This window comes from Erythrolamprus reginae, chromosome 1 (genome assembly GCF_031021105.1).
Source record: "Erythrolamprus reginae isolate rEryReg1 chromosome 1, rEryReg1.hap1, whole genome shotgun sequence".
NCBI lineage: Eukaryota > Metazoa > Chordata > Lepidosauria > Squamata > Dipsadidae > Erythrolamprus > Erythrolamprus reginae.
The window spans coordinates 305463832-305484311 of NC_091950.1; the positions used below are offsets into that span (position 1 = coordinate 305463832).

At 38.4% G+C, this 20480-nt stretch overlaps 1 protein-coding gene across 1 annotated transcript in view; it reads right to left on the reverse strand.

Annotated features, from left to right (window-relative positions):
* Positions 1 to 20480, reverse strand: part of TBC1D32 (TBC1 domain family member 32) — a 106081-nt gene that overhangs the window by 46434 nt on the left and 39167 nt on the right. The window contains exons 14-22 of the mRNA XM_070733436.1: positions 20124 to 20213; positions 19211 to 19353; positions 17170 to 17300; positions 16252 to 16453; positions 14493 to 14575; positions 7112 to 7250; positions 6488 to 6575; positions 3279 to 3397; positions 82 to 198 (exon numbers count right to left, since the gene is read on the reverse strand). Coding sequence (XP_070589537.1) covers positions 82 to 198; positions 3279 to 3397; positions 6488 to 6575; positions 7112 to 7250; positions 14493 to 14575; positions 16252 to 16453; positions 17170 to 17300; positions 19211 to 19353; positions 20124 to 20213 — 1112 coding nt within the window. The remainder of the gene's footprint in view (positions 1 to 81; positions 199 to 3278; positions 3398 to 6487; positions 6576 to 7111; positions 7251 to 14492; positions 14576 to 16251; positions 16454 to 17169; positions 17301 to 19210; positions 19354 to 20123; positions 20214 to 20480) is intronic.

Genomic DNA, 20480 nt, shown 5'->3' on the forward strand with positions numbered 1-20480 from the left:
AAAACATTACATTTTTATTAGTCCTTGCAATACAATTATTCTATGTATCTTTTCAAGAGGATAAGGCAAAACACTACTTACAACAACATCTGTGGGAACTTCACGAAGAGAATACTCTGCTTTATTAGGTATCTCTTGATCACCAATCAGTTCATAAACAGCAGGGCAAGACAGCAAATTTATCAGAGCTAGGAAAAACTAAGGAGTAGTTAGTGGTATAGTTGGCAAGACAATAATAATGGAGATTCATTTAAAGTCTTTTACGTAAGCATTACCATTTACTTTGGGAAAATGTATAAAATAGCCAAACTTTTATCATACCACTTTTGGCTTCTTAGCTTCAATTAAAGCTTTCAAGACACACACAGAAAAAAGAGAAAAGAGCAAGACTAACAATGGGTAATTATTTATTAATGGATTAATTATTCGCAGGGTGTCTTCCATGGATTATAGAGCGGGAGGAATCCAATCCAACACCAATCACACAAGAACTCTTTACTTTCTGAAATTAATACAAATTCCTAAAATCAAAACAGATTTTTAAAAAGCTGGTCACTACATATAAGGGACATACAAGCATGAAGATATAACAGCGCCACACTCCCAAACAATAAAAATCTGGTTAAAACATATTTAAAAGACCTGGGTGAGAAATCACTTCCTTAATTGTAGTGACAAAACCAGGCTCAGCTTCATCAGCAAGCCATTCTATATTCTAGTCCTGCTATAGAAAAAACAAAATTAGCTGTTGCTCTAGGCCAGGGGTGGAGAACCTTGGCCGTTTTATGATTTGTGGAGCCATGCTGGCTCAGGAATTCTGGGAATTGAAGTCCACAAGTCATAAAATGGCCAAGGATCCTTATCACTAGTCTAGGCAGTCCTATAACTAATCTGGTCCCAAGCCATATAAGATTTTAGTGATATTGAAAAACAAAGAATGACATACTCTGCTGTTTCCAGATGGCAGACCAAGTATTTGAAGTCAACTTGGCAATTAGGTAGCAAATTAGATTTGTATGCCGCCCCGAGTCTTCGGAGAGGGGCGGCAATCAAATGAAATGAAATGAAATGAAATCAAAAATAAATAAATAAATAAATAAATAAATTAGGAGCAGTAACACCAGAAGCTGCCAAAAGTTTAAATTTTTCAGCGGCTTGCAATACCATCGACCACGGTATCCTTCTACACTAGCTAGAGGGGTTGGGAGTGGGAGGCACTGTCCTTTAGTAGTTCTCCTCCTACCTCTATGGCTGGTTGCAGTCAGTGTTAGTGGGGGCGTCAGAGGTTGGCCTCTAGGCCGCTCCCGTATGGGGTGCCTCAGGGGTTGGTCCTCTCCCCCTTGTTATTTAATATCTACATGAAACCGCTGGGTGAGATCATCCAAGGGCATGGGATGAGGTATCATCAGTATGCTGATGATACCCAGCTTTACATCTCCACCCCATGTTTAGTCAGTGAAGCAGTGGAAGTGATGTGTCGGTGCCTGGAGGCTGCTAGGATATGGATGGGTGTCAACAGGGACAAACTCAACCCTGACAAGATGGAGTGGCTGTGGGTTTTGCCTCCTAAGGACAATTCCATCTGTCCGTCCATTACCTGGAGGGGGGAATTACTGACCCCCTCAGAGAGGGTCCGCAACTTGGGCGTCCTCCTCGATCCACAGCTAACATTACTGCACCATCTTTCAGCTGTGGCAGGGAGGCACTTGCCCAGGTTTACCTGGTGCACCAGTTGCGGCCTTACTTGGACAGGGAGTCACTGCTCACAGTCACTCATGCCCTCATCACCTCGAGGTTCGACTACTGCAACGCTCTCTACATAGGGCTACCTTTGAAAAGTGTTCGGAAATTTCAGATCGTGCAGAAGGCGGCTGCGAGAGCAATCATGGGCTTTTCCAAATATGCCCATGTCTCATCAACACTCCGTGGCTTAAACTGGCTGCCGATCAGTTTCAGGTCACAATTCAAAGTGTTGGTTATGACCCATAAAGCCCTACATTAGATTTGTACAAGGTGTATTGTTATTGTGAGCCGCTCCGAGTCCTTGGAGAGGGGCGGCATACAAATCTAAATAATAATAATAATAATAATAATAATAATAATAATAATAACAACAACAACTATTATTATTATTATTATTATTATTATTATTATTATTATTATTATTATTATTATTATTATTATTATTATTATTATTATTACTGGCTGATGCATCCAGCTACCTCTTGCCTCAGCTAAAGAATACTAAACAGACTCTTCTATATTGGAAATAACACTGGCAAAAATTGGTAGTATATAACACTTGTTTGCTCCTTAGGTGGCAGATGCCACCAAGAAGCCATGGTATTGTCCTTCCTTCCTTCCTTCCTCCCTCCTTTCCTCTCCCCCACTCTCCCTCTTGAATTGTTCAAGAATTCTTACAGAACAGTCTAAGGACATAATGATCAAACTCTTTTTACTCAGCTTGCAGAACCGATTTAAAAACAAAACACACATATTCTTACACTCAACATAGAAGCTGGCCAAATAAAAATCAGTGAAGGAAATTATTGCTGTATTGCATAAGAATAAAAAGTGAGGCTTGTAATAGAATGGAGGAAAGAACTTGATGCTTCACAAAGCAACAGCAATTTCATTTTACCGCGGGAGTAGTCATTTAATATTACTTTGCAAAATACACTCGTTTACATTCTAACAAAGAACATATTATTTGCTGAGTGATGAATATTTGTAAAAACAGAAAACAATCATGATTTTATATGGGAATCATTTTTATGTGGATAATTGTTTTTATTTGTAGTTGTTAGTAAATGCATTTGGTATTATAGCCTCTGGCTGAGATAATAAAACAGGATTGATTGATACATACTGAAGGTAAAAATATCCTGAAGTAATTACACATAACTCTTCTTCTACACCTTAATATGCTGTACTTTGAAAATATGAACCCTAAACTGAGTATTTTTATTTGAGTTGATTTATTTAATTGTTCATTTATATAATTTATATGATCACCCATCGCTCTGCAGTGACTCTGGGCAACGGACAAAATTAAAACCACAACAATTAAAAAGAAGTTAGCTTATATGCTTTTCAGTTTTATGGCAAGTACCCTACTAAGAAGAGGTTCATACATGGACTAGTAGCTTTTGATGTCCTAGTATCAAATTAGGGAAATCAGAAATGTCAAACTACCCAAGGCTTTTCTCAAGAAAACATGATTCACAATGTATTCATACGAAGCATTCACAGTAATCTTTGTGAAAAAATCAATTCACCTTTTGACAGCTTCGGTCAATTGGATCTACTGGTGTTGGTCTGGGGTGAGTCATTCGGACATCATCTCTTCCACACTCCAGAACACTCCACAATTCAGTAATAAGGGCCTTTATAAATCCTAGAAAATAATGGTGGTTTTTTTTTCATAATCACACTTATCCCCTAAAGTATTAGATCTGCTAAAGGGGGATATTATATCTCTTTACTCTTGATCACTTACTGTGGGGGACATGCATGACCTTTGAGGATATACTTAGAACAGTGTTTCCCAACCTTGGCAACTTGAAGATATCTGGACTTCAACTCCCAGAATTCCCCAGCCAGCATTTGCTGGCTGGGGAATTCTGGGAGTTGAAGTCCAAATATCTTCAAGTTGCCAAGGTTGGGAAACACTGAATTAGAAGATACAGGAAGAAGGGCAACACAAGGAATGTTTGCATAATCTTGAAATGTGGCCATGGAACTTAGCAAAAATCTTAAAAACAGATATTGTCAGGAATATTTGTTTCATCACAGGAAACACTTTCCCTTAATAATGTTAATCCATCTGTCCTGCTATAGTTCTATAAAATACCATCATATTTATTTCAGAACAATATAATAGGCATAATTTGCTACTAAGTTCCTAATGTTGAGCCATGGTGGTGCAGTGATTAGAATACAGTACTGCAGGCTAACTCAGTGCTCATTGCCAGGAGTTTGATTCTGAATGACTTCCGAGTTTGTTTGTTTGTCTGTCTGTCTGTCTATCTATCTATCTACCTACCCATCTACCTACCTACCTACCTACCTATCATCCATCCATCCATCCATCCATCCACCATTCCATATTCTAGATCATGATGCCGAACCTATGGCACATGTGCCACAGGTGGCACACAGAGCCATATCTGCTGGCACGCAAGCTGTTGCCCTAGCTCAGCTCCAGCATGCATGTGTGTGCTGGCCAGATTTTTGTCTCCAACAGAGACTCTGGGAGGGTGGTTTTGGTTTCCAGAGAGCCTCCAGGGAAATGGGGGAGAGTGTTTTTACCCTCCCCCTGCTCCAGGAAAGCCTTTGGAGCCTGGGGAGGTGAAACATGAGCCTACTGGGCCCACCAGAAGTTGGTAAACAGGCTGTTCCCAGCCTCCAGGGAGTGGGGGAAGCTGTTTTTGCCCTCTCCAGGCATTGAATTATGGGTAGGGGCACTCACGCATGCACGATAGCACACTCCCACGCTCTTTCGGCACCCGAGGGAAAAAAAGGTTCGCCATCACTGTTCTAGAATCTAGATGATAACATTTCCATCTGTTCTAAAAGACTGAATATCTTATTAATAGTTTGTTCTTTGTTCTCTTCCATCTATCAGGAGATCAATGCATCTAATTTATAAGCCTCGGTTAGAATGCAGTACTGCAAGCTACTTCTGCTGCCTGCCTGCAATTTAGCAGTTCAAATCTCACCAGGCTCAAGTTTGACTCGGCCTTCCATCCTTCTGAGGTGGGAAAAATGAGGATCCAAATTGTTGGGGGCAATGTGCTGACTCTGTAAGAGAGGGCTGTAAAGCACTGTGAATTGATATATAAGTCTAAGTGCTATTAACTGTAACAGTTGGATTTCAAATGGACTTTATATTTTCAAGCCAGGTGTCCAGTTATTATTAGTTTCCCTCTTTTCCTCCAGCAAATGTTGAAACCGTCTTTAGTGCAATCAAATACAACTTATGAATCTGACTGACCTGTTTATATGTTTAGGCACTCTCCTTCACTGCTTTTAAAGATAAAATAAGACATAATACAAAATAATCAAAGGCTCTTTTCCTCATTATCCCTGAAGATGAGTTCTGGGAGAGCCAAAATCTCACAACCATTTGTAAACCTTCACTTCGTTTAACAAAATAAATGTTATAGATTCTGAGTAACTCAGTGTCCAGACATGCATGGAGAAAAAAAAGTTGTGTACCTGATTTCCATTAGTTAATATACCATTATTTAATTATAGATCTTTCCAAGACAGCTAAGTTAAAAAAAAAATATTATTATCCCATACTTTATGGGAGAGGACGAGAGTATGCAGAATACTTGATAAGAATTGATTGAAACCATCGCTGGCTGACACTGTCTGTATGCTGGTGCTGTATCCAGACATTTACAGCAAACAAATGACCTCTTTTAACTAGTGCCTTGCTCCTTTCCAGCATTTATTTGCTGTAAATGGAATCATGCTTATTACAAAAATTGTTGGGTATTTGCTTTACAAAAAAGATGGATTGTGGACAACAGAAAAACAAAGATTTTGTAGAAGTTGAGAGCTTCTATAAAGTCGGTAATCCTAGAGATCCTGGACAATTTGAGAAAGCTGAGCAGGTATTTGTCAGTGTACCTGGAGTTATTCCTATTATTAGACAAAATAGGCCTTTCATGAGGGCAGCAGAAGTTCATTGTTAAAAGAGATGGAATGTGGAGGTATCAGCTGAGGATGGGAACATTAGGTTGCAACTGAGGAGGAAGCTTCTATTTGATTTAGGTGGGGTAGCAGCACAGGAAGAGCCAGTATGGACCTGATGGGAATTGGGAAAGCGATGAACTGGCTTTGACCATGGTCATAGCCAAAAGACTTGGGGAAGGTGCAATATCCATTTTGTTTTGTTAGGTTTATTTTATCCATTACATCATAAACTTGCAAGAACAGCTCAGCAAAGACACTAACAGAGTAATCCAGCACATTTCTTTCTTCTCCATGTACAGAATAATTTACATGACATTAACTGCAGGTGTGTGCTAAAGCCTCTATTCCAGAGTCTATTGAAAAGTTGTATATAATACTACATAACATAATAAAAACCTTGCATTTTTGGCACATCTGATTACTTGTAACCAACTGGATAATACCCACACATCTATGAATTATCAATGGGAATATTTTCTCTATTTCAAAGCATTGCTGCCTATAATTGCAAATACACAGAACATGATTCATGTTCCTTGGTCTCCTGGGCTGCTGAACTTCCTTTTTCCCTTCCCTCATGGTATTTTTCCTCCTCCTCTATACAAAACCAGAAATCACCCTCAGGACTAGCACAAAATCAAAGGATAATCAAATAAATAAACATAGAATATAATTATCGATGTGGGAGAGATGTTCTAATGTAGACAGAAATCAGAGTTACATTACCGAGCTTTAATTACAATGATGTACAATAAAATGATATCAAGCAAAACAACATTACCCGAATTTTGTAGAGCTGCAGCCCCAGGGGCAGTTGCAGCTACTTGTGAAACAATTACTCCATCGCCAAACTTTTCACATCCACTCACCTGGTGCAAACAAGAGAATATGTTAGCCCCCAAACATATCATTTTCACCGAATGAGCATAACTTAATGGCTACAATAATTAGCCAGGAGCAGATTTTTGCATATACATCTTCTGTTTGTTTGGATCATTAGATTCTAATTAGCATTCTGAGACCAACAAATAGCTCTGACAGGAAAAGGTTACAGTGCAAGCAATCAGGCAAGCAATCAAGCGAAATAATTGTTTTTACGAATTTTTGTTCCAAATACAGTAGTACCTCTAGATACGAGCTGCTCCACATGCAAGTATTCCAAGTTACAAGCCACGAGGGGAGAAAAATTTCTGTTTCAGACCCGAGCTCAAATTCGGGATACGAGCCGAGCGTCCACTAGGTGGCGCAAGAATCCTTGCTTCTGGTTATCTCAGAGGGGAAAAACAAAGTCTAAAGCCATTTGTTCCAGATACGAGTTGTTCGACATACAAGCTCCCTTCTGGAATGAATTAAACTCGTATCTAGAGGTACTACTGTATATATATTTAGGAATGATAATGACAACCTGGAGGTTCTTCATGAACCTGTTGAACATGAAGGTGACACATTCAGTGACTGTTCCTGTGTTCTGTAGAAGGAGGAGACCTTTTGGTGTGGTAGCAAAATTTAGCAGGTCATCCAACAATGTTTCTTCTAATACAATACTGAGAGAGAGAGAAAGAAAAAAAATCAAATACAGTTCTGTGAGTACAACAAACAAAATCAACCCAGCACTTCCTTCTCCCATAAAAACTGTAATAGCACTTAAAGCTTTGTTTTGTTTTTCTTGTACAGAGGACGGCTTTGTAATATGAAAGACATATGCTCTTCTATTAACACATAATGTTTGTTATGAAAATGTTTCCCTTCCATATTGCCTCTGTTGCCCAATCCACCATCTGGTTGCAATTAATTCATGTGCAAAATCATCTGCATATCCATGTCTGCTCTACCTACACTGCAGCTGTCTCCCCTGAAGGTCCAGCATTCTCTAATAGGCTTGGCTATTAACTCCAGTAAGCACATTCTTCTCCAATGCCCAGGCAACAAAACTCCCCATGTTTTTATTTATGATTATAAAAACAACTTTACACCTCTCTCTGCTAAAAGGAAATCTGGAAGTGATTTACAAAATCCTAAATATTTAAAAAAAAAACCTCAAATCCAGTAAAAGGAAACATTAGTGAGAGAAGGCCTATTTAATAATGATTTTGAAAAAAAGTCTTAGAACTCATGACTACCACAACTCATCTACATGGTATCATATTATTCCACAAAGAAAACCTATTGCCTTGTCCCTGTCGAGTAACAATTTGCAAATTCAATCACGAGGAGCAGGACCTTTCTCAAAGACATTGATATTACCAGAGATTAATTGAAAAAAATAATGTTTGGGGCATCTGAATTGTACCCTGTAGTCTGACTGGTAAAACCAAAACAGGATATTTTAAAAACAACATCATATCTATATTCAAAAGTGGAAGCTCTTGTTTTTATGAGGATGACAATGATGATGATGATTTAATTCAAGAAAAGAAGGTTCCAGAATGCAGAATGGGTACAAAGCATGATAAATATAATCCATTGTGACAAACAAATCACTCGATATATTCTCAGATTGGTATAATTTCGGACGCAGAGCTAAATTCATTATTTCAGAATAGCAACAAAGAAGAAATACTGGTGGCATTTATAATGCGGCTAGTCCTCAACTTATGAGCACAATTAAGTTCAACATTTTTGTTGCTAAGCAAGACATCTGTTAACTGAGTTTGCCCCATTTTACAATCTTTCCTGACACAGTGAATCACCCCAGTTGTTAAATCAGTAACAAAGATAAGGGAATCTGGCTTCTCCATTGACTTTACTTGTCAGAAGATCAAAAAAAATGATCACATAACCACAGGATATTGTAACTGTCGTAAATATGAACCAATTGACAAGGACCTGAATTTTGATCATGTGATTATGGAAATGCTGCCATAGTTGTAAGTGTGAATAATAACAATAACAATTATTATTATTATTATTATTATTATTATTATTATTATTATTATTATTCACACTTACAACCATGGCAGCATTTCAATAATAATAATAATAATAATAATAATAATTATTATTATTATTATTACTATTATTATTATTATTTATTAGACTTGTATGCCGCCTTTCTCAGAAGACTCGGGGCAGCTCACAACAGCAATAAAACAGTACAATATAAATCTAATAGTTAAAACTATGACTAAAAACCCGTCACTTTTTTCAGTGCTTTTGTAACTTTGAATGGTCACTAAATGAACGGTTATAAGTCAAGGAACTAACTGTACCGATCTCTAGATTTTAACTTATCACATTAACAGTCTAAGTAATCTATGGAATTTACTTTTATGTTTGCAGAGAATTACATTATTTAGCCAGTATAGATCTAAAGCAAACTAAGGACTGCAAATCCATTTTGCAATAATCATAAACATTCTGTAGAGTTGAGTTGACCCCTGCGCATGTGCTCCCGGCATGCACCCCACCTGCCGCACATGTGCACTGTCCCCACACGCATTCCCCCGCACAAGTGCATGTCACCCCACCCTGCCCCCTGGACACATGTGCCAGAGACTCGAAGATCAGCTGACCGATGGCAGGCGCATGCATGGCAGAGCTGAGCTGGGGTAACGGCTCGTGTGTCCACAGAGAGGGCGCTGAGTGCCTCCTCTGGCACACGTGCCATAGGTTCGCCATCATGGCTTTACTGAGGATGGCCCATGTAGCACCATCATTACATGAACTGCATTGGTTACCTGTTTGCTTCCGGATTCAAGGTTAGAACCTTTAAAGCCCTTTTTAGCGTGGAACCAGGGTACCTAAGAAAGTATGTCATCCCAACAGGCCATGCTACAGAGTCCAGGACAAGAGCCTTTCCTACCACAGCTACAACATTTGGAACACTGTCATTTGAGGTGAGATCCACCTCACCTTCTTGGCCTACCAAAAGGTCCTTGACTCCCTTGGGGCTCCGATAGGGGCATTCCACGCTAGAGTTACCTGTTTGGTTAAGAAAAACATTCCATCTGTAAGCCCACCTGTATACCGATTCCTAGTTTACTCAATTCCTGGCAAATTTTAATATTTTTAGTAATAGCAATAGCATTTAGACTTATATACTGCTTCACAATGCTTTACAGCCCTCTCTAAGCGGTTTGCAGGATCAGCATATATTACCCCCAACAATCTGGGTCCTCATTTTACCGACCTCAGAAGGATGGAAGGCTGAGTCAACCTTGAGCCTGGTGAGATTCAATCTGCCAAACTGCTGGCAGCTGGTGATCAGCAGAAGTAGCCTGCAGTACTGCACTCTATCCACTGCATCACCGAGACTCTTTAACATTTTAATCTTTATATTTTTCTTGTTTTTGTGATGTGGCAAGTTGTCCAGAGTCATACAGTAAAGAGATAGGTGGCATATAAATTTAATATATGAAATAAAATAAATTTACCTATGAATAACTTTCTGGCAATGATCACCAAGACAAAACAAAAAGATGGGACAATGATCCACTGGATAAGTTTAAGACACTTAAATTGGAAAACAAACAAATGAAGCCTTAGAAAAATTCTGGCTCTGCTTTGTTCATGATGTTCTTATGGTATAGTATTGCCCATTATAATCCTCTCCACCATAGACACAAACTACTTATGGCATATTGCTGTTGTTTGGCGGGCCCCAGGGGAAGAGCCTTATTTGTGGTGGCCCCGGCCCTATGGAATCAACTCCCCCCCCAGAGATTAGAATGGCCCCCACCCTCCTTGTCTTTAGCAAATTACTTAAGACCCACCTTTGTCGCCAGGCATGGGGGAGTTAAGATATTCCTTCCCCAAGGCCATTACAAGTTATGCATGGTATGTTTGGTTTTTTATAATAAGGGTTTTTAGTTGTTTTATTAAATTGGATTGTTACATGTTGTTTTACATTGTTGTTAGCCGTCCCGAGTCTGCGGAGAGGAGCGGCATACAAATCCAATAAATGAATGAATGAATGAATGAATGAATGAATGAATGAATGAATGGTATGCATTAATAAGCCAGAATCTGGAGATGTACTTTCAGCAAGAACTGTATTTTCACCATCTTTCTCTCTACCTGTTTTTCTGCTGTTGCTGCTGCTGGGTTCCTCCTGCCAGCGCCTCCTTCCTCCTCCCCTCCCCCCCCCCCCCAAAAAAAAAATGAAGCTTCAATGGCTTCATTTCTGATTTGTTTTCATTATATGTGTTAGCAGGGAAGTCTACTCTGTTTTGCTCCTAACAGAGCAAAAGCGTATGCCAGAACAAAATTATGTTTTATGATTCTGAATTATTGAGAGAATAATAAATCAGTCCCTGATTCGCATGTAATGCTCAGCAAACAATGGATAAAGGAACCTGACTTGTTTGCTTCTTACAAGAAAGAGCCATTACAAGCATACAGCTCATTCCTCATAACTATGACTTATTATTAAATGTAAACACGACCAGATAAGATTCATGATCTCTTTCTTTCTTTTTTGTTTTTGCAAACTACACAGAAAAGACATGAGTTATTATGATCTAAAGAAAAACATTGATCTGCAAATAGATTTCCCAGGAAACCCAGACAAGAGGATTGGTTTGACCTTCAAAAGACAAAATTTACCCTGCAAATGTTTTTATACTGAAAGCACGGAAGGCATTATTTGGGCAACAAACATGTTTTAAACAAGGCATTAAAAGTGTTTTTTGTAGGTTTTAAAAACTAAACATGTTATTTTTTAAAAAATGTATCTTTATGTAATGATTCTTTTTTTCTTGGCATCAATACTTTGTATAAGATACTAAAAAACAATATAACTTCTCTCCTATAATTTGGCAGTAATATGATGCTCACATTTTACACATACAGTGGTCCCTCGATTTTCACGGGTTCGAACTTCGTGAAAAGTCTATACCACGGTTTTTAAAAAATATTAATTAAAAAATACTTTGCGGGTTTTTCCCCTAAACCACGGTTTTTCCCACTCGATGACGTCATATGTCATCGCCAAACTTTCATCCGACTTTAATAAATATTTTTTTAATAAACTTTAATAAATAAACATGGTGAGCATAGTTCCCTCTAAGCTGAGCAGTGAGCAATCGCTCACTTAAAAATCATCATCAACTCAGAGTTTTCCAAACCTGCCCAGAAGCCGAGAGGGAAAGAGTGAGAGGGAAGGAGAGAGAGAGGAAGAGAGGAAGAGAGAGAAACAGATAGAAAAAAGAGAGGAAGGAAAAGAGAAAGAAAAAGAATGGGAGTAAGGAAGAGAGAAAGAAAATCAAAATCTAGCTCAACTATTTAAGTGGCATTTTGATATTGATAGAGTTGCCCTATTATGAGCTCACTGTTATAGACACACAGTACAGTATTTTATTTTGAAATTCTCTGAGGCAAAACAGGGTGGGTTTTTTATTTGTTTGTTTGTTTGTTTATTTATTCATTTATTATTTCTGTGCCGCCCAGTCCCAAAGGGACTGCCGCTCAGACACTATACTTTTCCGCCCACCCCCCAAAAAAATTACAGGGAACGCTGATGGTGAGTAATGATCTAAATGGTTGCTAAGGGAATGAGAAATTACACTTTCAGGGTTTAAAATGTTAAGGGAAGGCTTGTGATACTGTTCATAGCCAAAAATAGTGTATTTACTTCCGCATCTCTACTTCGCGGAAATACAACTTTCGCGGGCAGTCTCGGAACGTATCCCCCGCGAAAATTGAGGGAACACTGTATTTACAACGCTGACAATATAAAAAATTTAAAGAGCAGTGGTTACAATTACAATGGGAAGAATCAGCCAACTTTAATCTAGATGTAGAATACAGATTACTGTCTTGGCAAATGTCTATAGAGATTCTCAGTCATCCAGGTCATGGTTGTCCCAAAGATTCCTTTTCAAGAGGCAATTGGTCTTTCTTTGTTTTTCCTTGAAGACGTTTTGCTTTTCATCTAAGAAGTTTCTTGGAGATTTCATCTGTGTCCTCAGGCTTATCTGAATATTGCAAATGGGTGTAGAACACCCATTGTAAACACAGTTTTCGGCAGTTCAAAAAATGTTCCACACCCATTTGTACTGTTCAGGTGATCCTGAGGGCACAGATAAACTTCCAAGTGGCCTCAATGACTCTCCAAAAGAGTCTAATGACCATATTATTGCACAAGGAGTATAAATCTTTCCTATCTTCACCATTCTGTCAGAACTGAAAAAGCTTCTTGGAGGAGAAACAAAATGTCTTCAAGGAAAAACAAAGGAATTCCAGTTGCCTCTTCAAAAAGTCCTTTTGGGACTGCCTTGGAAATATATTATGGTACATGGAATGGAATCATGAAGCAAATGTATAGATGTACATAGTAAGTGGCTTCAGTGGCTGCTAATGTCATTGTTGGAAAGTTACATAGATTTGTAGAAATATGGAGATAGACAAAGAAGGACAGGGCTCAAACCTTGGCATCTTCCTGACCACTTTAAAGTGCATTAAGTTGGGATATTTATTTATTTATTTATTTAATGTCGTTTGGCGGGACCCAGGGGAAGAGCCTTCTCTGTGGCGGCCCGGCCCTCTGGAACCAACTCCCCCCAGAGATTAGAATAGCCCCCACCCTTCTTGCCTTTCGTAAGCTCCTTAAAACCCACCTCTGTCATCAGGCATGGGGGGACTGAGATATTCTTTCCCCCTAGGCTTCTACAATTTATGTATGGTATGTTTGTATGTATGATTGGTTTTTAAAATAAGGGTTTTTAGCTGTTTTAGTATTGGATTGTCGCATGTTGTTTTTACCACTGTTGTTACCCGCCCTGAGTCTGCGGAGAGGGGCGGCATTCAAATCCAATCAATAAAATAAAATAAAAAATAAAAAATAAAAATAAAAAATAAAATAATAAAATAAAATAAAATAAAATAAATAAATAAAATAAATTAAATAAATAAAATAAAATATAAATAAATTTATTTATTTGATTGATTGAGTGATTGATTGATTGATTGGATTTGTATGATTTGTATAATAATAATCATCATCATCATCTCCCCTTGAACTGGAACTGGAAAATCTCCCTTTAGATTTTAAACCACTTTTAACAAACTATGACTAGTAGTGTTTATAGCAATTTCTAGGGTCCTATGAATTCCCATATAAAATTCATGAGTTCCGGAAAACATTGAAGCAACCCAGCTATAAGTAAATAAGTGATCATCATTGCAGCGCAAGTGCTGATCATTATGTAAGCCATGCAGCATTACTCCTAAAGAAGACAAGTCGAATTTGCCCTTGTTCTTCCCTAAATAATTCAATGCATCCACTGCATAGCTGAGTCTTCAGATTTTGCACAGCAGAATCAGAAAGTCATCAGGCAGGGGGAAGGTGAAAAGGAAGAGCAGGAAGAACTAAGAGCAATAAGGAGGACATTAAAAAAAGAAAGGATTAAATTCTAAATGGGAGATGAAGAAAAAGGGAGAAAAAGCAAAAATTGTAAATGAAAAATGACAGGAGAGCTGAAAATCAAACTAATAGAAGCCAGCAAAAAAGCTAAAGAAGAGAAATGATAGATAAATCAAAGCTGAACATGAAGCATATAATAATAATAATAATAATAATAATAATAATAATAATAATAATTATTATTATTATTATTATTATTATTAATTAGATTTGTATGCCGCCCCTCTCCGAAGACTTTGTATATAGATACAAAGACAACTAAGCAAGAGAGAAAGTGACACTAAGCCTTTTACTATTACATGCAATATCTCTGTAGCTGCAGCCATAATAACAACAAATGACACTAAAACTCTTTATCAGCAACAATATCCATTTCTAAACACTATCCTAACTACATATCAACATAGGAAATAAAATCACTTACCAAGTCTGAGGTTCTTGGTTTACTGAAGAAACAGTGTCTATCCCAGCTATAGGTGTTGGAATTCTCTCTGAAAGCAAACTAGTCTGTTGAATGATTAAAAAAAACACAGGAAATTGGGTCATAAGAATAAAACAAATTTAAGTACTGATAATGATCAATAAAGCATGGTAAGTTAAAATACTCAGAAAGAATTTTTTTTCAAATGGAAATTTTTGTAGCCTTTATTCAACTGAATAAGGTTGCCACAGATGCGCAGCGGTTAAGACGTTGGGCTTGTGGGCTGGAATGCTGGCAGCCCAGGTTCGAGACCCGAGCGCCATGCAATGGGGTGAGCTCCCATTCTCACTCCAGATCCTGCCGATCTAGCAGTTTGAAAGCATTCATATGTGAGTAGATAAATAGGTACCACTTTGGTGGGAAGGTAACTGTGCTCCATAATGTCATGCTGGCCACATAAGTGCGGAAATATCTTTGGACAGCACTGACTCAATGGCCTTAAAACAGAGATGAGCACAGTCCCTACAGTCAGCAAAGAGTAGCAGAGTAAAATCCACAGATACTTCTTTACCCTTTATATATATATCTATATCTACATCTAATAATATATATATATGATGGTCTTGGCATATTCAGGTTTCTTCCCGTGTAGGATTCAGAAATTTCTGGTGACGTTTCGACGAGGTCCCACTCGTCATCTTCTGGCTGGTGCTTCTGTCCTTGTTCTAGGGTGAGCACAGAACAAGGTTCGCCCTAGAACAAGGACAGAAGCACCAGCCTGAAGATGACGAGTGGGACCTCGTCGAAACGTCACCAGAAATTTCTGAATCCTACACGGGAAGAAACCTGAATATGCCAAGACCGTCATACCTGTACCCGTGAAAGTCTACGAAAACATATATGTGTGTGTGTGGGTGGGTGGGTGTGTATCACATATTTTTGCATATTTTTTCTAAGCGCAATTACAAAATATAAATTTTGTAATTGCGCTTAGAAAATATTGTTCTTGGTTTGTCTGCTTTTTACGACTACCATAAAATAAATGGGTACTTAACAATTGAACAAAAAGTTGTAACTTTTAAAAATCTTGTCAAACCACATTATAAACACAAACAGCAAATTCGGGCTTCTAAAACTTAATTTAATTGGGAGGAGTTGATGTCTATTATTCACAACTGTCTGTTTAATTAGAAAATATGTCTCCATGGTGACTTATGTCAGTTGCATGATGATATCATTAGGCTAACAATGTAAATCTCCATGGACATCGGGTATCTTGTTTTCAAAGCAAGGTGTAGCTAGATACTATAAATTGAGGCTTATTATACAAAAGTGGCTGCAAACTTTATGCCACAATTATATAAAGTGAGTAACAATACACTCCTTTGTTATAGGACAATCATGCCTCAAGCAAAAAGTAATATATATTTTACTCTCTTGATAAAGTTTATATTTGGGGTGTTGGAGTAGGGGTGGAGTTATGTCAATCTTTATTCCTGGTAATGCCTGGACAAATGTTCTTGGCAAGATTTTGGAAGTAGTCTGCCTCTGCCTTCTTTCTGGCCCAAGTTCACTCAGATAGCTTTGTTCTTAAGGTGGGATTAGAACTCGGGATTTCCTGTTTTAAGACCGATTCTTTAACTACTACAGTACACCAAACTGACTCCAAAGTCTATACTACAACGTGTTTATATGAAGAGTGACATTTTGGAATACATGCATCCATGGTAGAACTTCTCTACAAGAACAAGCATAAGACTACCTTTCTCCAAGCTTCAGCAATAGATTTATGTAACTGATAAGGCAGCAGCACCTCTAAGCCTTCGCAGGAACTATACATTTGACGGCATACAAAGATAAAAGCTCCTTTGAGGACTGGCAACATCTCAGATCCAGACACAACAGAAATATCTTCATCAAGAAGCTTCTTTGTAAACTGAGCAATAACATGTGCACCTTTAAGGCTAGAGACAAGACAAAATGTTTTAAAAGCAGTGAGCAATTAGCTGACATAATATGGATGCAGAAATTTGACTCTGTGTCTGTAGAAAAGATAGGGAGTGCCATGGGGGTGTGGCCTATTTGGTGTCCTGCACCATGGTGGGGGAAGGGTATTTTCGCCCTCCCCAGGCTCCCAAGGCTTTTCTTGAGCCTCCAAGAGGGTCAAAAACGGCCTCCTCCTGGGCTCTGGAGGCTGGAAATTGGCCCGCTATCAGACTTCCAGTACTTCCGGTGGACCCATTTTTCACCTTTCCCAGGCTCTGGAGGATTTACTTGAGCCTCCAGGAAAGCAAAAATGACCTCGCCTGGGCTCTGAAATCTGGAAATGGACCCATTTCCAGACTTCTAGTAGGCCCATTGTTCACCCTCCCAGAGCCTCCACATGGGCCCTGCACTTACTTGGCATCCAAAACGGGCTACATGGAGGGGAGGGGCTGGGTGAGTAAGCCAGTTCTTGGAACAACCAGTTCAGGGAACCATATGAAAATTAACATCCGGTATGAATCCCACCCCTGCGCCTTGATCAGCCACATTTTGAAAGCTACCAAGAAATCATACTATAATCTCAAACATGCTATTTGCTGTTAAGAAAAAAAACACCAGTTTATTAGTGGGGTAGCTAATGAACTGGTTTCAGTCTTTTAAGGATGTTGTTATACCTTATACCTATAACTCCCACCTTGTGTTTTCTGTGGCAAGAGACTTTTCTCCTCCATAAAGTAGTAGTGAAAGGCCATCGTCTGCAGCAGCAATTCGCGCTAAAATATCAGCTACATGTGTTAGAGTTGTTTCTGGGCAATTCAAATTCACCTGTGTGCATATTTAAAAATGTCTGAAGATAATCTGTAAGCACAGCTAACAGCAAACTAATATAACAACATTAATTGTTTTTAAGGCATTTTTCCCCCTGACTATAAATCAATTTAGTCAATGAAGCTACAGGTTTCTCTTGATATTTTTTTATTTTTCATATTTCTCAGTGAAATCCTTCTGTTTAAATTAATTTCATAATTTCTGAAAATCTTTTTTTAAAATGGCCCATTTCTTCAACTCTTCATAGATTTAAACTGTGGTCAGTCAGGTCATAGAGAGAAGTTTCTAAAAACTTGATATACACATAGACAGAGGAAAGTGAAGACTATTTGGACTAATTGTCCTCTATATCCCTCACTCCCACTTCCCCGGCCACCTCAACAGAAGGTTATAGCATATTTTAGCAGAGTGGTACTGCAGATTTCCTGGTAAAAGTAAACTAAACCAAAAATGACAGTTATGCCACTCCACATTGATCTTGGATGCAAATAACTTCTGGGAATATGTCCTTCTCTTAGCTGAAGAGCAGATTCAATTCCAATCCATTATGTTTTGTTTCACTATGCTTGCCAAACTATTTAGAATTTTGCTTGGCTTCAGTCACCACAAGTGCTCACTTACAAGCAAAAATAACACCATTCCCATTTAAAATTACAGCAATTATGAAGGAAAAAAATAACACCTTTAAATACCACCCAGATGGTTTGTTAGCACTAATGCATAATTATAGGCAAGTAACCTGATGCACAAAGTCAATTTCACATTGCAATTCTACATTGCGTAGCAAAAAAGGCCCATGGAATTCAACAGATCTTACTTTTAAATAGAAATCACAAAATTATACTCTAAAGCTTTGAAACCACCTTGTTCATTCTTTTCTGGATGAAGATAGCAATTAGATGGTGAACTGAACACTGCTAAGTGAAGTTCCTTCAAATAGCCGAACAAAGATTCAGGTTTCTTGTGTTGTTCAACTCAACTAAATTATGTATTATGTAATGTGGACTTCAACTCCCAGAGTTCCTGAGCTAGCATGATTGGCTAAGGAATTCTGGGAGTTGACATCCACAAGTTATAGAAGAGCCTACCTTGCATATCCTTGGATTAGACTCTAGATCAATGGTTCCCAACGTGTGGCCCATGCCCCACGGGGGAGGGGGGGAGGCAATTTGATTTTTAATGGGGGCAATTGAAACCTTGTTTAAACCAAGTTAATGGCCTTTTAGGCTTACTCTGCGTGGGTAGGAGTCAGTGTTCCCTCTAATTTTTTGGGGGGGTGGGCGGAAAAGTATAGTGTCTGAGCGGCAGTCCCTTCGGGACTGGGCGGCACAGAAATAATAAATAAATAAATACATACATACATACATACATACATAAATACATAAATACATAAACAATAAATCAATAAATAAACAAACAAACAAACAAACAAACAAAAAACCCACCCTGTTTTGCCTCAGAGAATTTCAAAATAAAATACTGTACTGTGTGTCTATAACAGTGAGCTCATAATAGGGCAACTCTATCAATATCAAAATGCCACTTAAATAGTTGAGCTAGTTTCAAACTAGATTTTGATTTTCTTTCTCTCTTCCTTACTCCCATTCTTTTTCTTTCTCTTTTCCTTCCTCTCTTTTTTCCATCTGTTTCTCTCTCTTCCTCTCTTCCTCTCTCTCTCCTTCCCTCTCACTCTTTCCCTCTCGGCTTCTGGGCAGGTTTGGAAAACTCTGAGTTGATGGTAGGAGTTCACGTTTATGTCATGGGGGAGGACATCAGAATTTTAGAGATGGTTAGGTGGGGCATGGCCAAAAAGAGGTTGGGAACCATTGCTCTAGATGGAATACTGCCATTGTGGGGTTTCCTTGTTTTCCCCCTGCAATAGGAAACTGCATAAAAATGAAAGATACCTCTGTTCCTTTCAGTAAATAATGTAGTGGTTGAAGAAGTTCTTCTATTACTGTATTTACATATAGACATTCAGTTGCACATTCTTTTCCATCACAAAGGACCCGGAGTATATCAGTAATGAGGCCAGCTGGAGAATAATTACCTGCGAAAATGTAAAACAAAAACAAGTTGTTTCAAAATAGTGGCAAGGCAAAAAAAATACACAACAATGTGCTTCTTTATTTACAGAACTTATATAGCCACCTCTGCCATATAAAAATCCCGCATGGTTCACAAAACCTGATAAAAATAAAAGTACCCTTTCCAATAGAGACATCAGGCCAAACGGCCTTCTAGCTCAAACCCCATTCTAGTCAATGCTTAATGGAAGAGCCAGATCTTCTTCAGTCTTCTGGAAGGCTAAGATAATAGAAATCCCATGAAGGATCTCAGCTTTCTTCCAAAGGGCTGGAATTGCAACCAAAGAAGACATGCTTCTGAGGTCCCATTGGGTCAAAATTCCCCAATCTTTTCGGCTTTGCAGACTAATGGAGGGAGGGGATGATTCCATGTGTGCGCACAAGCATTTGCCTGATGGTTGCACTAGTGAGGGTCAAAGCTCAAGGCCCAGTAGTGGACTGTGGCCCAGGGGTAGGGACCCCCTGCATTGGGTGAAACATTTAAAGGAAGGGAGTACCTGTCTAATACAGTAGGATGGGTTGACACCCTCAAGGTGAGATAGCCCTTCAAATAACCTGCTCCTTATTACTTTTTCCTCTCATTTCAACTCCAAAAGCCAGATAATAAAGGCTACGGAAGCTTCCTAGCACTTTGGATATTCATCTGTCTACAGAATAGATTAACCCTCAGCAGACATACTTTCCTCAAAGCAAGTTGTTTATAAAATAATGACATATAAATGAGAATTATTACCTGAATGCACAGTAAGGGGTTTAGGGCAATTTGGGGAACAATAAATAAGACGCGTAAACATTATGATGAGGTCTGTCAGTGTCATAGGATCTAGGGAAATCAGAAGAGGGGAAAAAATACTTGAAAATAAAAGCAACGTAAAATGCTTTTAGTAACAATGCATAAAACAATATTTATGTACAGATTCAATATAAACAAATGAAACCACATTTCTATTTCTTTCGGCTTAATCAACTGAAGCCATTAAATTCACCATAATTAGCTAATTTCAAGTATAGTTATCTTCTAGCAAGGTCAAAATAGTTTGTTGGATTCATTTATTCCTCCAAATAATTTAATCAAGATGGTTTGTTGCTG